Below are 15,570 nucleotides of genomic sequence, written 5' to 3' on the forward strand. Positions count from 1 at the left end.
TTACAGAAACCACAGCTCAATAAATTGAAATTAAAATAGCTGATGAACTTTTGTGCTGTAAAACAGGAGGCAGAAGGCTCTAGTGGCTTCATTAAGTGAAAAAGGAAATAGCTAATCTTTTTAAACAACACCATAAACTGTTACAGAGTGCAGTGTTTTTATATTTCAGCTGAAATGAAACTTACTGTTGTGGCTGTGAAAGGCAGGAGATCAAGGAAGGGAAAGATAAATTATGAATGAAGTGAGGCATGAGGTGTTCTTTTGAACTCCTTCTGTGTCCTTGCAGCCCCTTTCCTTGTGAAATCCCAGCCTGCAGTTGCAGTTATTTAAAATTATGTCAGTGCTGAACAGTTGCATTATTTACCACTGAACATGCAGGCCTTTCACGTGCTCACAGCTGAAATCCCACATGCATCCAAACAGGGACATAAAATTAGTGGCAGAAGAAATGTGTAAGGAGGGTGCATTTTTTCCCTATGTCAATACTCTTTTTCATAATCTTCTGTGACTTCCTGATTCTGACACAGAAGAGAGAGGATCGTGAACTGATATGGAACAGAGGCTGGCAGCCAGAATTCTATGGATTTGCATGTTACATGCACTAATGTTGTAGATGATGACAAATGCTTCCTTTTCAGTTCCTCAGCCTTCTGGGACACAGCTGCCCACACCGGAGAAATGTTTTCCTCTAGAATTACATAGAGGAAGAGAAACACAAAGGTTTATTTCCTTCACCATTTCAGATTTACCTGATTTTCTTTGGACCACACTCATATTGAGGTGAAACAGCTCTAAAGCAGTAGCAGAGAACCCCACCTTTTATTCTACTGCGGAAAATGATACTACATTTTGTTCTGCAGTATAAGAGTTAGCACTTATTTTGTTAGTATAAGAGTTAATATAAGACTTAGCATAGACCTCAACACTGGTATTTTGAAGGGCAATGGATATAAATACTCTGTATTTTATAAGTAGAAAAGAGATGTAATAAATGGAGATGTTACGGACAATGAAAAACTCAGATTTAAAACTATACAGGATAGCGGGTGTATTGTGTACCTTGTAGTTTAAAATTTCACATTGAAGGTTTATGGTTGTATGCAAACTGCACCAAGACCACTGACTATGGGTTTTAAAGATTACTAATCACAGATGAACTCTAATTTTTCAGGTTTCTAGCCCTGAGAATGCTCTGCCTGTGGACATGCTCAGACTCCCATCATGCTGAATGTGGATTCTGTTAGCAAATCTGTTTTACTGACATCTCTTTCCTCACCATTTTTAGAAAAACACCAACAGTTATGGATTTTGCTTTCTGCATATCCATAAAAACAAACATGTAACTCCACTGCCTTATTTTCTCCTTCTCTCAGTTTCATCAATACTTTTGGTTACAATTTGCCTCTGGTGATTTAGATAACCAGGCTGACCAGGTAATTCTAACCTTGTTCTCTTGATCTATGGAAAAGTGCTTGTTAAATCCAAGGTAATAAGGTAATGTTAAACAAGAGAGGCATGGGGAAGTAAATGAGAAGCAATCATCAGTTTTCTATATCACATGAAGGTAAAATTGAGTGTCTCTTTTTAGTCTGTTGAAAAAGCAGGTATTTGTTCTGCTTTCTCTGCCCTAGTGCTAAGCTGTGTTCTCTCATTCTTCTCCAGGCTGCTGTAGTGCCATCTGCACAAACTCTCAATCTGACTGACTTCTACTTCAGTGACTTTGAGCTGTCAGACTTTGAAACAACACTGTGCACAATTCGAATGTTCACAGACCTCAACCTGGTGCAAAATTTCCAAATGAAACACGAGGTACGGTTGCTGCCAAATACTGCCCCACAGAAAGAGACAGCTTAATTATTAGGAATTCAGACCAGTGAAATGATCTCACAGTAAACAGAATTGGACATCTGTATAAAAGAGTAATTAGCAAACTAGGAAGGCATATGAAGAATTGGGGTCTGTCCTGAGTTTGGTTCTACTGAAGGATTAATCATCTTACAGTCTATGATTAATGGACTGGAAAACAGAATACTGAGCAGAGAGAGGATAGCACTTCTCCGGAAGTGAAGAACTCTTACAAAGAGGACAATAACATTGTTCACTATGTCCATATGAGGTAGCAATCATCTTAGTCTTTCCCAACAAAATAATAGATTAGCGATTAAGAGGAACTTCATGGTTATGGAGACAGTAAAGACTGAAGCAAGTGATAACTTAGATGGGCTGTGGGAATTGCCCTGAAGGTTTTTACCGATACATCTATCAGAGGTGATCAAGACAGGTAAAATAGAAAATATCTTCAGCCTCTTCCACTCAGTGCACACAACATCTATTTGTAGAAACCTTCATTTCTAAATACCTTATTTTTGCTTTATAACTCTTTCAACAAAATCATCAAAATTTATATCAAAATGCAAGATTAATTTGTAGGGCTTCATAGGCAAACATATTAGTTAAAGAAAGCATGTATTTGTTGTCTAGATCAGCAGTTTATAGACCAATTTAGATTAGTAGTGTCCAAGGGCCAAAAGTGCTGTATTATCTAATCTGATCACTTGAACATCCTAGTACTTAGCTTCACCTCTGTAGTAAGGTGAACAACCTTAATGAATATATCCTGACATCCAATTACTACCTGACCTTCATACCTGTCACTTCCTTACAAAAAAAAAAGGTAGGAAAAAGGTGTGTATATATGTGTGTGTGTGTGTACATATATATATATATATATATATATATATATATATATAAAATTTTATAACGCACAATTTCTAATACTGTTGAGTAAAACATCCAGGACACGCTTTCCTCCTGCACAAAAAAAGGAACTACCCTGCAATGTAGTAATCTTTCTATCACACTTAATTGCTTTCCAAAGTCCAATTCTGCTTGGGTTTTGGCAAGCTGATAGGAGGGAAAAGCTGCCTGTTCATTTTCAAAACAGGTCTTAAGATGATTCAATAACTAAATAAATTTTCTCTGTCAAATATGTCATCATAAACAAGGATTTTTTTTCTCTCAGATATCCCAACATACATCAGTTTCTGAATTAACAGCAGTGCTTTGACATTAGCATTTAGCTCTTAAAAAAAAAACCCCAAACCCACAAGTATGACACGCTCAAATAGGAGCTGTACTAGTGAGTGTAAACCTGTTCTTATCTATGTCCACAGTTACAAGCGTGTTACAGTTGAACTTGAAATTGAGTTAAATGGATTTTTTTTTCAGTAAGAGTTTCCAAGCAGGATTAAGAAAGTTTCTATTAAAAATCTGTTTTTATGAAAACACATCTATGTGGTGCTGTTTCTTAAAGGTTCTCTGCAGGTGGATTTTAAGTGTGAAGAAAAACTATCGGAAAAACGTTGCTTATCACAATTGGAGACACGCCTTCAACACAGCACAGTGCATGTTTGCTGCTCTGAAATCTGGGAAAATTCAGGTACATTTCCAGTTCCTCTATTAAGACAAGTTATCTAATGATGCACAGCTCTGATTGTCATGTCAGTAAGATGTTCATTATTCCATGGTAATGCCAGTGGAATCTTCTGCTGAAGACTTCTGCCTATGAGGGCTTGGTTTGTGAAACTGCTGTGGTGGTTTTTTGTTCTGTCTTTGAGTTAAATCCTCTGGAAATGGTTATCAGGATGTTCCCAATGGGAGTATCTCAAATAAGGCATGTACATGCTTATGTCCTTTTTTAAAGTTAATGCTTATGCTACAAGCAAGTCAAAAAAGTGGAGAAAAAGAGGCTGACCTATTTTTACAATGTTTCCTTAAAATATTCAACAGGAATCTTTTAAGTTCAAATGCAGAGCCAAGTACAGCTTTAGACAAACAACAGAACATAAAACCAGAGAAATAAATATTTAAATGTTCATTCCAATGCTTTTGAACAAATTTTCAACCTTTCACTTAAAAAGACACCTAATTACTTAAAAAAAACAACCTAATCATTCTGATTAGGGCTAGATGGTCCTCTAAATAAATAAAACACTGATTCTAAATTCTTCCAAAACAGGTTTTTAGTTTTTGGTTTTATATTCTTGGAGGAAACAGAATGTTTCTTTTCATTCTGAGTTTTTAAACATTTGTAGGTCAAAACCCAATACTAATGAGGAAGAGGCATTTCTTTTCTCTACAAACTTTATCTCACTAATGAAAATGACAAAAGGTGCTGAAGAGACCAAGGCAAGGACATCCATCTTCCTTCCCTGTTGGAATGGACATGGTAGTTTCTCTCTGTGTGCGGTCGAGCAATCTTTGATGATCCTGATGGTTTGCCTGCTATTTTTGGAATCCTGACAGTCTCCACTGCAATTTCCATAAATTGTTTATTCTTAACTACACTGGATTCACTCCCTGCTGATTCTCATGTCCTAGATTCTGGAGTCTGAACAGCATTTAACATAATTCAGTTTTTTTCTAGTTTGAGGGGAAAGGCAAGCATTGGGAGATGCATCTTCCTAGCAGAAAGATAAAATCAGTCATTTCCAAACTAAGTTGTCTTTTCACTGTACTAAGAGCAGGTCTCATTATTCAGAAAGCAGATGTAAAACACGCTGGAGTAAATAAATCCACAGCTCACTTCTGGCATTACTTTTTTGCATACAGAGCAAACTGACTGACTTAGAAACGCTGGCTTTGCTGATAGCAACTCTGAGCCATGATCTGGATCACAGGGGAGTGAACAACTCTTACATACAAAGGTAAGTGGGTCTGAGAAAAGTTAAATAAAAACAAGTGAGTGAACAAACACAAGCACAGAGATAAATTAGGTACAACCTGACTGCTTTGATGATGTGGGCCTGTGCAAAGGAGCAGGTTTTCACAAAGCAGAAAGTCTAAGAACAGCCAGAATTCACGAGTCCAAAGATGCAGATGCACAGCCTCAGCTGCTGACTAACTATGATGGCAGATTAAGTGAACCCTTTGCTGTGCAGGGACAACATTCTCCTGCTCTCAAAGTCCCCTCCCCGATTTCCCATCAAGTGACAACAAAAGGCTGCAGCTTCCAAGTGTAGGAAACGTGCAGTTTTTCAGATCACTCCCTGCCCAACCCAGCTGTTCATTTCTTGTCCAGGCCAACACAGCACTGAGTCTGCACCCCTCAGGTACAGAGGTGTCTCCCCATTGTTTTGAACTCAGATTGTTTTACTCTTGGTTTAGAAATGTTTTTCCAGAATTCTAAGTTGTTTAGAATAAGTTACATATAGTTAAAATCACATTAAACATGTATGGTTGTTTTGCATTGATTGTGGGTTATGTATGCTCTTTAACTGTGATCCAATGTGGAATTACAGAAAGGCCTTTACAATACAAAAAGGCAAAGTATTTTTAAAACACTGAAAAAATATTTTTACTCAAAGCATTTTGATTTGAAGTTTTCAAAATGAAATATCAGAACAAGTCTAAAATTTTCCCCATATTTTAATTTTTAATTAAAGATACAGGGTTTTTTAGAATTTATTAGTTGTTTGAAATCTGCCCAACCCAGTGAATTTGGTATCGCTTCCAATAACATACGAGTCTTCTGTTGATTTAAAGTGTGGCTTCATGTAAATCCTGTGATATGGCAGTGTGTCCTGGTCTGACCAGAGATGGGCAAAAAATACCCAGAAATGTGCATCTTCTTCTGGCAGAGCTGGAGAATTGTTTTGAAGTGACCTGTGAAGAAATGGTCTGCTGTTCTCACTATGTGTAAAGTAAGATAGTAGGGGAGGAAAAGCTTATTTAAGGTACAGAATACTGAAAGGCAGATAAAAACTAAGCTGAAGAAGAACTCCTGCATTTCAGATTTATGTGTTTGGAGTAACACTGACTGATGTGTAAAGAAAAAAAAAACAAACTCCACAACACAGAAGAGTGATCTTTTTCTAGCTTGGTAAAGAGGATTTGAGCAGTAACTATAGTCTTGCAGTGATTGGAACTAGTTAGCTATTTTTTGCTTTATTTATTTAAAAATAAATTTCCTGGAAGACATCTGGAGATGCGTCATCTCCTCTCAAAAATGTCCTGGGAAAGTGTCATAGACAGCAAAATCTAACATTTAAACACGCTGTAAAGCTGAGATGGCTATAGCTTAATTCCTTTCTCAATAAAAAGTTCCATGAATTTCTTTTTTAAACCGAAATAGAAAAGTTATTTCTAGGAACAGATCCCTTTTGTTTTTCCCTTTGAAGCAGGGAGGCTGGATATTCAGTGTAGGATTCTTTTCTTAAGCAGAAGGGTTTCAAAGATTGCAACAGTCCTGGCAGTGGAAGTTACAGAAAGGAAACTGCTTGAAGGCCTTCTGGTAGTTATGTAGGGGAGGTTATTTTCTTTTTGCTCCAATCCCACATGCAAAGTAGGAAGCACAGAAAGCTGCATAACCAAATCCCTGTGCTCAGAAAGCCACGGTGCTCTTTGGTCTGGAGTGGGGGTTTGACAGAAATGCCACTACAGAAGTCAGACCTGAGTTTATTTCCAGCCCCAGTCAGGGTCTGCAAGTACTAAGCAAGCTCTAGTTTGGAGCAATACTTGGGAAGATAACCTAAGAGATTTCTCACATATTTCTCTTCAGTCAGGATGAACTCTGGGACAAACAATATGCATCCCACTTCATTCGATGGGAATTTCACCCAGCATGTGTTGGCACCACCCTGTGGTTTGCTCCCTTACAGAAACACACGAGTACATTTGCTCTACGCCCCTTTCGTGGTGGTCTCAGAGGAGGTGCTGGGCAGCCAGCCCATATTCCACAGGGGCTTGCATCCTTTAATCTTCCTTTCTGGGTTTTTGTTTGTCTTTCCATTTTTCTCTCCACATTTTTGTGCCTCTTAAATCCCCAGAGTCTCCTCTTATGACTTTTATTTGAGCCTCTGTGCACTCACTCGCACAGGGACCCAATCCTGCAGCCACTAAGTCTTGTGAATGGTCTTTAACCATTTAGAAAATCTCATGGAATTATATGCTAAAAGAGCTACTGACGTGATTAAACATTTGTAGGTCAGATTATAATCAAAGTAATAGATCTAGGATCATCAGCAAAATAGACTCGAAAAAAAAATCCAGATTTAGTTGAGAGATGACATGTGCATTGTGGGACCAGGGATTGAAAATTAAGACAGAGCAGCAAAAACCAAGAACTGTATTATGCAACAAGGAACAGGAAGAAATTGGAAATCCTCAAGAGAGGAGGAGTTTTTCTACTTTGACTAAAGCTACTCAAACAGCAAACTCTTATTTTCTAAAATACTTCTAAGTTTTGCACTAAGGTATTTTAAAGTTCTGTACCTACACAATTGGTTTTCTGTAATTTTTCACTGCCTTTAGTAAAATCAAAGTCACTGCCAGCCTCTAAGCAGTTTCCCTTTTGGATTTTACCCTGGGCAAAGGGTAGGTAACAATGTTGCAGTAGTAACACAAGGAAATGACTTGATAAACATTTTGGGCCCAGCACCATATTGCACTGACGTCAGCAGGAATTTTTCCATTGGTATCGGTGGGTTTCCTATTAGGTTTCCACTATTACTTACAAGTTCAGCAGTAAATATGACATGCGGGTTAAGAACATTTGGTTTAAGAATATTTAAGTACATGTTCCAGAAACCAAAACTGTCTCCTAAACTCTGCTTGTGAATGAACTCTTTGTGTTACCTTTGCTTTCTATAGATGAAATTTCACTCCTTATGTTACTTGGTATTACATTGTCACTCCTTGCATGCAGCTGGTCTCTACAGGTAGAGACGGCAGAACACCAGAGCTGTAAGTGTTCTGACAAAGGAACAGCATTATCTTCTTATCCATATTCCTACAAAGAGGATGTTGCAAGGGAAGTTGTTTCTGGATCACGAATATGTTTGTCTAATTTGATTTCTCCATCTTTTTCCTCCTCAGGAGCGAACATCCTCTGGCTCAGCTGTATTGTCACTCAATCATGGAGCATCATCATTTTGATCAATGCCTTATGATCCTGAATAGTCCAGTGAGTGCCACATTGCTGTGTATGCTAAAGGAAACTATTTTACTTTCTATTTTTGGCTTCTGGATAGAATCCCACCCTTATATGTTCTAAAGTGCTCTTTATTCCTTTTTGGGTAAAGAAAGCAAATGCAGCAACATGGAAATCACAGTTCTGTTGCTAAGTGCTACCAAAGCCTTCCAAGTGCTGCCTGATAAGGGAAGCCTTGCTAACATCCTGAGTACCTTGCTAACATTCTGAGTACCTGCTTCCTTGGACCAAAGGAAACAAAAGGCTTTGTGCCATTTTCACGACCTCAAATAAACCACCAAACAAACCCCAATCCTTCTTCTCACTTCAAAAACATTCCAGCCTGCACATACACAAAGCAGCCCTGATGAGACCAAACCAAACTCTGCTTGTGTTGACATTCCAAAGTGAAGCCAAGTTTAGTAAATATGCAAATAAAACTACATTCTTCTTGTTTGATGCTATTAACTAACTTTCAAGACCATGTATTTAGCATTCACAATCCTTCCAAAGGACTGCTCCTTTTGTGCCACAGGTTGTGGTACTTCTGGCATCCTTTGTATTGTAGTGATCCTTTCCTATTCAGCTAGACAAATATGGAAAAACAATTGAGGCGAGTTCCATTTTGCCTGCTCTGTAGGGCTTTGGTTTAGTAGGGGGCTGCTGAGCTCATACATTTACTTAATAACTTGTTATTTATGCTGTTTCATAAAAGGAAAATATTTTCATTTACTAGAGGTGTATGGGCAGGTATGGGAATCTGTTATAATTCCTCTGCTTCAGAGAGGGGAAGGATGAGGAAAGAGAAGCTGTGATACAGCCAGTGACAAATTTAATTTTAATGAATGAAATGATTTGAAGGCTTTGATGTTGCTCTGCTTGCAGTTTCATTTTGTAATAGTCAGAGATGATGTTGCTGCTGTGCAGCTTTCTGCCATTACTCGGAAAGACTGGAGGTTTTATTTTTAAACTAGGGAATCTGCAAGATGAAGGAGGGTAAAAGAATGACCTCAGATATCAGCAAGCAACTCTTAACGATTTGGTGACTTAGAGATATTAAGCAAATTGGTGTGCTGTTGCCCATTTCACTGATAGCACTGTTTTCCACTTTTTTTTTTGTACAGGGAAATCAGATTCTCAGCAGCCTTTCCATTGAAGAATACAAGGCTACACTGAAAATGATAAAACAAGCCATTCTTGCCACAGACCTGGCACTATACATCAAGTAAGTCAGAAGAACCTTTGGCTGAATAATCATTCCTGGATATTAGCATCATGTCAGCATCCTGCAAAACCTTTTGTTTTAACTTCTTTTTAAGGAGGAGAGGAGAATTTTTCGAACTTCTGAGGAAGAAGCAGTTTAATTGGGAAGATCCCTCACAAAAGGAGCTATTTCTGTAAGTAAAAGCAGAATAATCAAGAAATCGGTTAATATTACTGGGTAGCCAATTTCCCATGCCATGTTGCTGTGAACTTCATTAAACCTAGCAGGTCTTTGTGCTCTGGGCCTGTACAAGCTGGCATTGTCACACAGATCACTGAACTCCCTTGGTCTGAACTAGTAAGTGTGGAACCTGTATAAGAAACTTTGTTAAATAGCATGTGGACTTAGATTTATAACTTTGCTTTAATTTCACTTGTTTTTCTGACTTGATGTTCCTTGAAATTCTATGTTCTGTTTTAATAGTCACACACTAGACCAGGTGGGTACACACATTTCATGTAATTTATCCCTTTCTTTCTGTTTGTTATGCAGAGCAATGCTGATGACTGCTTGTGACTTATCAGCCATAACCAAACCATGGCCAGTTCAGCAACGGGTATGTGTTTAATTTCTAAGGTTTACTAAATGCAAATTGCATCAAAGTTTGTTTCCTCCACCCAGTCCTTACTGTAAAGGCAGTGGTGGAATGCTGAGCTGGAGTCTCACGATGTGTGTGGGGGGCTAATATGATAAATCCTAAGGGGAGAGAGAGAGGAACCACTCTTGTTTGTAGGCTGCAATCAAACTTTTGGAGCTCTCAATGAGTGAAATCTCTTACAGATTGCTGAGCTTGTGGCCACTGAGTTCTTTGATCAAGGAGATAAAGAGCGGAAGGAGCTCAACATAGAACCCACAGTAAGTGGCACCTCTTGCAAAATGTCTTTTGGAAACAGCACTTACAATTTCTCCCACTGACCACACTACAGGAGCAGCTCCTTCCCTGTCTTCCTAGAATCCAGTTTTGCTCTGTGGTTCCAAAACACCAATAGCGTGTCATTATTTCTGAACCAGAAGAACAGACAGGATTATTTCCTTTAAGTCTGTATTACTAAATGGGCTAGCAATTACATTCCTAAATTGGTACCTATATGCAGCTATCCAAACCCAGTAAGTTTGCCAGGTTATTTGGGCTCTGTCAACCCAAAGTCAGTCTCCTGAGGGAAGTTATGCTGTCCAGTTCCCTTCTTTCTAACACCTGTGATGACACCCTCCTGTGCTGAGCTTGCTGTGCTGTTTAAGGAGCTGCTTTTTAATTCCAGATTCTCTCTTTGGTTTTGGTTGGGTTTTATATTTAATGCATTTAAACACAGAGCTTGTTCCCTTATTATCTGCAGGACCTAATGAACAGAGAGAAGAAAAACAAAATTCCCAGCATGCAGGTTGGATTCATAGATGCTGTTTGTTTGCAGCTGTATGAGGTATGGTGCCTAAGGAATAACAGCAAATATCTGAAACCAGAGCTGTTCTCTGGTAGACACAGATTTACAATTAGAATAAAAATCAAATTTAAAACTAGCCCCTTAGTTAGAAAATATTTTTTATTTTATATTGCATCTGATTCATTATTCTGTTGAAGAAATTATTTTAGTATTTATAATTAGTTGTATATTTGTCTGATCAATGTGTTTTGTCACAATTTTTTTAAACCTAGTTAAAATGCTGTGCTGTGTGCAATTGGTGTTATGTCCTTGGGTCATATGCTGAATTATCAGGGGAAGTCACAGAACTAATGCTTTGACCTCTAGGGAAAGAATGGTATCCAGGTAGTGCATTGATAGAAAGTGTTTAAAAGTTTTAAAGAATTCATTATACAAAAGGTGATATGCTATGTATAGGAAATTGACCCAATTTTAACACTTCCCATCCCCTTCTTTTCCTTCTCCTTCATCACAAACCAAAGCATTGCATGAGATAATTCACTGAAATGCTTTTTTATCCTGGTCACAAACTGGATGAGAAGCTGCTTGGTCAAATACAGTGTGAAAAACAACATAATGGTTTCTGAGGTTCTTTTAAGCCAGTACAACATTGGAGTGAAGGTCTGTTTATTTGAACTGTACCGAGTATTTCACAGAAACCAAGGCGAGGAAAAGGAGATGAACAGAAAAGTGAATTCTTAAGAACTTTCCAGTGCAAGGAACAGGATGATTACTTGAATTTTTCCCTCTGACACAATTAGCTTTTCTGAAAAGAATGCACATTCACCAGTTCAAAGGAAACAGCAATAGAGAAAGGGAGCTACTAGCTGCTGTCCCTGAAAATCAAGTGCTTCTGTGCTGTAGAAACTGTCAGGAAAATAAGGCAGCCTTTGCTTTGAAGCCTCAGAAAACTGTCTCCAGTAGGAGGTAGGCCATTGAAACAAGACTGCATGTCTCTGCAAACATACAGATTGGACAAACAGAAAACTTTAACAGAACGCCTGAGCAGACTTGAAATGCCCACAGTTCTAGAGCCTGAACATCTGTATTTCTTCCTATTAGGGGGGAGCTTTACCTTCTATTTATGCAAAGACCAGAAAAACTGGAATTATTTACTCTGAAATATGCACTGCTGCTTATACCTACAGTTACCAAGTGATCCTAGTCCAAATTGTACTCAGCTCTTGCGGTAGCTAACCAGTGCATTTAATGATCTACAAGTCTTCCTCTCAGTTCAGAAATCTGAAAAAAAAAAAGAGATGTGTTTCATTTTCCATTTTTAAATTAAAAATTGAATGCAATTTGTTTTCCATGTTCTCAATTTATTTCAGGCCCTAACGCATGTGTCAGAGGCCTGCTCCCCTTTGCTGGACGGCTGCAGAAAAAACAGGCAGAAATGGCAAGCCTTGGCTGAGCAGCAAGAGAACCTGATTAATGGAGAAAGCAACCAAGGCAAACGGAACTGACATGCTGATTTCACCACCATAAGCTCAAGTTCACGTAGGAGACACAGTAATAGGGGAGTACTGCATTTTACTAAACACTGTATGAATTTGGCTTATGTTTTGCCACTGCTGTATTATTTTTTCCACATTTCAAGATATAGCCTGACTGTGTAGATGCCAAGATGATCTGAAGACAATATGTTTCTCTTATTACATCTGACTGAGAAGGAAGAAGACCTGCTGGGGTGGTTTTTGCTAGCCCAGCCCACAAGAAGGTACTGGTGCAGGTACTGACTGTGCCCGAGAGCCTGTTGCTTTAGAGATGTACATAGTTGTTTAGTGATCATGTTGTGGCCAGTATCTGAAAGACTACTGCATTTTGCACCTTTTCTCTCCCTCCTCCCATCTTGCTGGGTTATGTTACAAAAATATTGAGCAGTCTTGCCTGTTCTCTTGCCAGAGGTTCAGAGGAAAGACTGACACTCACTCTGGGGAGCCTATTCCAAATAAACTATTGCTAACCTCTCTCAGAAAGTAGAACTGGGCTCTAAGGTGAAAACCCCAAAATCTGTGCATCCAGTAGAGTTGGAGTTTTTTCCATATTAGATGGATGTCTTAACAAATGTGTTATTCTAGCTGAAGAAATGCCTTAGACCCCTGTGAATTACTAGGCAACGGGAGTCTCAGGAGTTCTGTGGTAGAGGCGTCTTGAGCTCTCCCTGCCCAATGGAAACTGCTTGAGACCGATGAAATGTCCCAACGTAACTGACAGGCTGCCATGGAAAGCTGCAAGAAGCACACAGAGAAATGGAAACAAAGCAGGACTGGTTTTGTACGCTGGTTTTAACTTAATTTGGAAGTTGATTTTAACATCATCTAACCAACACACTGGATCACAGGCAGAAGAGAATGACTGCAAGAGCAAGAGGTGAAAAGCTGAATCAGAATGATGCAGGAAAGGCACACTCCTGGTGACCATCAATGACTGATTCTTCAGGCCAGCGTTACTATGAAACGGCTATGACCACTTTGAAGAAAGTTGTACGTTAACATCTCTTAAAAATCATTTTAACATTAGTTTAAAATGATCTATCATAGTGTCTTGAAGAAATAGGAAAAAAAATACCAAAAGAAAAAATGGCCAAGAGTGCTACAGGGATTTGCCATTTGTATGTGAGGCATTAATGTTCTGCAAAGTAAGAAATCAATGAACTTGGACTAGTAAAAAAAAAATGGTGCATTATTTAAGAGAAGAAAATTAATAAACATGTTTTTGAATTGGAAACAAATAAAGAAAATATACACATTGGACAAATCCCAAAAGAGGAATACAAGGAGAGTATTATTCTTTAGGTGGACAGGATAAGGAGATGAATGCCAGCATTAGCAGCACACATAACTTTGGCTGCACAGAGACACACGAGATGTTCCAGTTTTTTAATCTGTAATAACTATTTTTTAGTTAAAATCATCATTTGGCAAAAGTAGCACATTTGGCACTGAACTTTTAAGTGTGGGAATTTAGTTCTATCACAATATTCCAGGAAATTCTAGTTAGAAACTGCAATAAAGTCTTCTTCCCAGGAGACTGTCAACCCAACTCATAAGAGCTGGTCGAAAAGGGAAAACTCTCCCTTTTTATCAATTTCTTCATTTAGATAAATGATGCCAGAAGCTAAGAAAAGATGAAGCAAATGTTTCAAAATGTTTGATGATACTGAGTTATAGAGTTGATATTTTATTTAAATGTAGAACAAGGTATCCTGACAGTCAGCAGTATTTCTGCCACCCTAAATTATTTGTCACTGATTAAGTCCTATCTCAGATTTCTCTAGTGAGCACCAATAATAAATTATTGCAGCTGTGAATTTGAAAAGCTTTTTCTACAGAAGTATTTCTCCTTATTCTGTCCCCACAAATTAAAAAAAAAAAAAGGATGGATTGCAACACTAAGAATTCCAGGACTGCTGGAATTTTGGAATGTTTTGCAGTACTCTGTATATGTATTTCTGTGCATACACAGCATGCAGGTGACAGCAGCCTGACCCTGCCAACACACCCTCCCCCAAAAAAGGTTTTAGGTACTTTTGGATAAATAGAAAACTTTGCTTCAGGATTTGCATAGCCCTTGTATAGTCTTTTCCTTGAGTGCTTGAGATACTGAAATATAATTATTATGCTGAGATACATATTTAATATAAATAGGAATAAAATATATGTATATAAAGGTGTATTCTTCCTATTATGGTTGAGACTAGTAACTCATGGTGACAACACAGCAGATAACTATGATGATATCACAGTGTAGTGATGTAACTTTGACATTAATATTCCAGTATTTCTTTGCTATATTGTGTGTTCAGCAAAGCTTTATTATAACTAAATTTATAAATGCTAAGAAGGAGTGCTGGATTCATACCTTTGACTTGAAAAGAAGGGCATGATGTTACATTTTTTTAAAGGTTCACTTAAAATGAACAGTTATACAGTATGTGCATATATTTAATTATATAACTGTACACATTTATCCCATAGAATCTTTTCCACCATAAGTGTTGGAATATACATATAAATACAATTCCTAGTAAATAAACATTTAAATATCATAACACACCTGTATCTGTATATATTTATACAAAACCAAAGCCTTTAAACTACTGGTTTAAGAACCTTAAAAGCATACAGTGCTGTATTTAATGAGATTCAAAGCCTTTACATAGTGTTTTACTCTGCCTGAAGGCCAAATCCAAGTGTGTCATGGCTTTGCATGACTCAGTAGCAGAAACTGCTTCTTCCTTTCATAATGCAGATAGGGGACAATATTGGGGAAAAAACCCAAACCTAACCTGGCTACAGCAGGTTTCCTGCTTCAAGTTCACTGTCTTTAGAATTCAACCTTTTGAAAGCCAACTAGTGGATTACAGCTATGCAGCTGTCATTAATTTCATCATGAGCTGCGTGTCTCATTGTTACAGCTAGACCATGTAATGTCTTTGAGAGCAGACTGAAATAATCAGTGTGGCTTACACAAGAAACCAGCTGAAATGGAACTTATCACTGTCAGTTCAGACTTAGGTCCATTGAAACCATAGTCACAATTGACATTTAAATCTCTGGATACAAGAAATTGTCCCACTAATTCTTAATATTTCTCCCAATGAGAACAACTAATTTGGTATCCTACTTGATCTCATATACAAGCATGATTTTTTTCAAACTCCACGGCACACTTTAATGCTTGAAGTACACTTTTATTTCTGGATTTGTTCTGAAAAAAATTACTTGTGTTAACACAAAATTACTGATTTACCCTACCTCTTCTAATTCCAAGTAACAGTGATGCTCTTGAGCTGTAGCTACTGTTTCTTTTCCAATAAATTAGCCACACATGCAGTATTAGCTGTAGAAGGCCTAGGTTTTGTATTATATCATACAGTTAAAGAAAGTGGGGGGGGGGGGGGGGGGGGCGGGGAA

At 38.0% G+C, this 15,570-nt stretch overlaps 1 protein-coding gene across 12 annotated transcripts in view; it reads left to right on the forward strand.

The window, feature by feature from the left end:
* Positions 1-15,541, forward strand: part of PDE5A (phosphodiesterase 5A) — a 104,544-nt gene extending 89,003 nt beyond the window's left edge. For all 12 annotated transcript variants that reach the window (XM_038136760.1, XM_038136764.1, XM_038136759.1 and 9 more), the window contains 10 exons: positions 1,663-1,809; positions 3,314-3,439; positions 4,612-4,706; positions 7,876-7,963; positions 9,094-9,194; positions 9,289-9,366; positions 9,726-9,789; positions 10,014-10,088; positions 10,568-10,651; positions 11,983-15,541. In XM_038136760.1, the coding sequence (XP_037992688.1) occupies positions 1,663-1,809; positions 3,314-3,439; positions 4,612-4,706; positions 7,876-7,963; positions 9,094-9,194; positions 9,289-9,366; positions 9,726-9,789; positions 10,014-10,088; positions 10,568-10,651; positions 11,983-12,117 (993 nt within the window). In that variant the 3' untranslated portion in view covers positions 12,118-15,541. The remainder of the gene's footprint in view (positions 1-1,662; positions 1,810-3,313; positions 3,440-4,611; positions 4,707-7,875; positions 7,964-9,093; positions 9,195-9,288; positions 9,367-9,725; positions 9,790-10,013; positions 10,089-10,567; positions 10,652-11,982) is intronic.
* Positions 15,542-15,570: the final 29 nt, after the last annotated feature.

The sequence above is a fragment of the Motacilla alba genome, chromosome 4, assembly GCF_015832195.1.
Source record: "Motacilla alba alba isolate MOTALB_02 chromosome 4, Motacilla_alba_V1.0_pri, whole genome shotgun sequence".
NCBI classification, from domain to species: domain Eukaryota; kingdom Metazoa; phylum Chordata; class Aves; order Passeriformes; family Motacillidae; genus Motacilla; species Motacilla alba.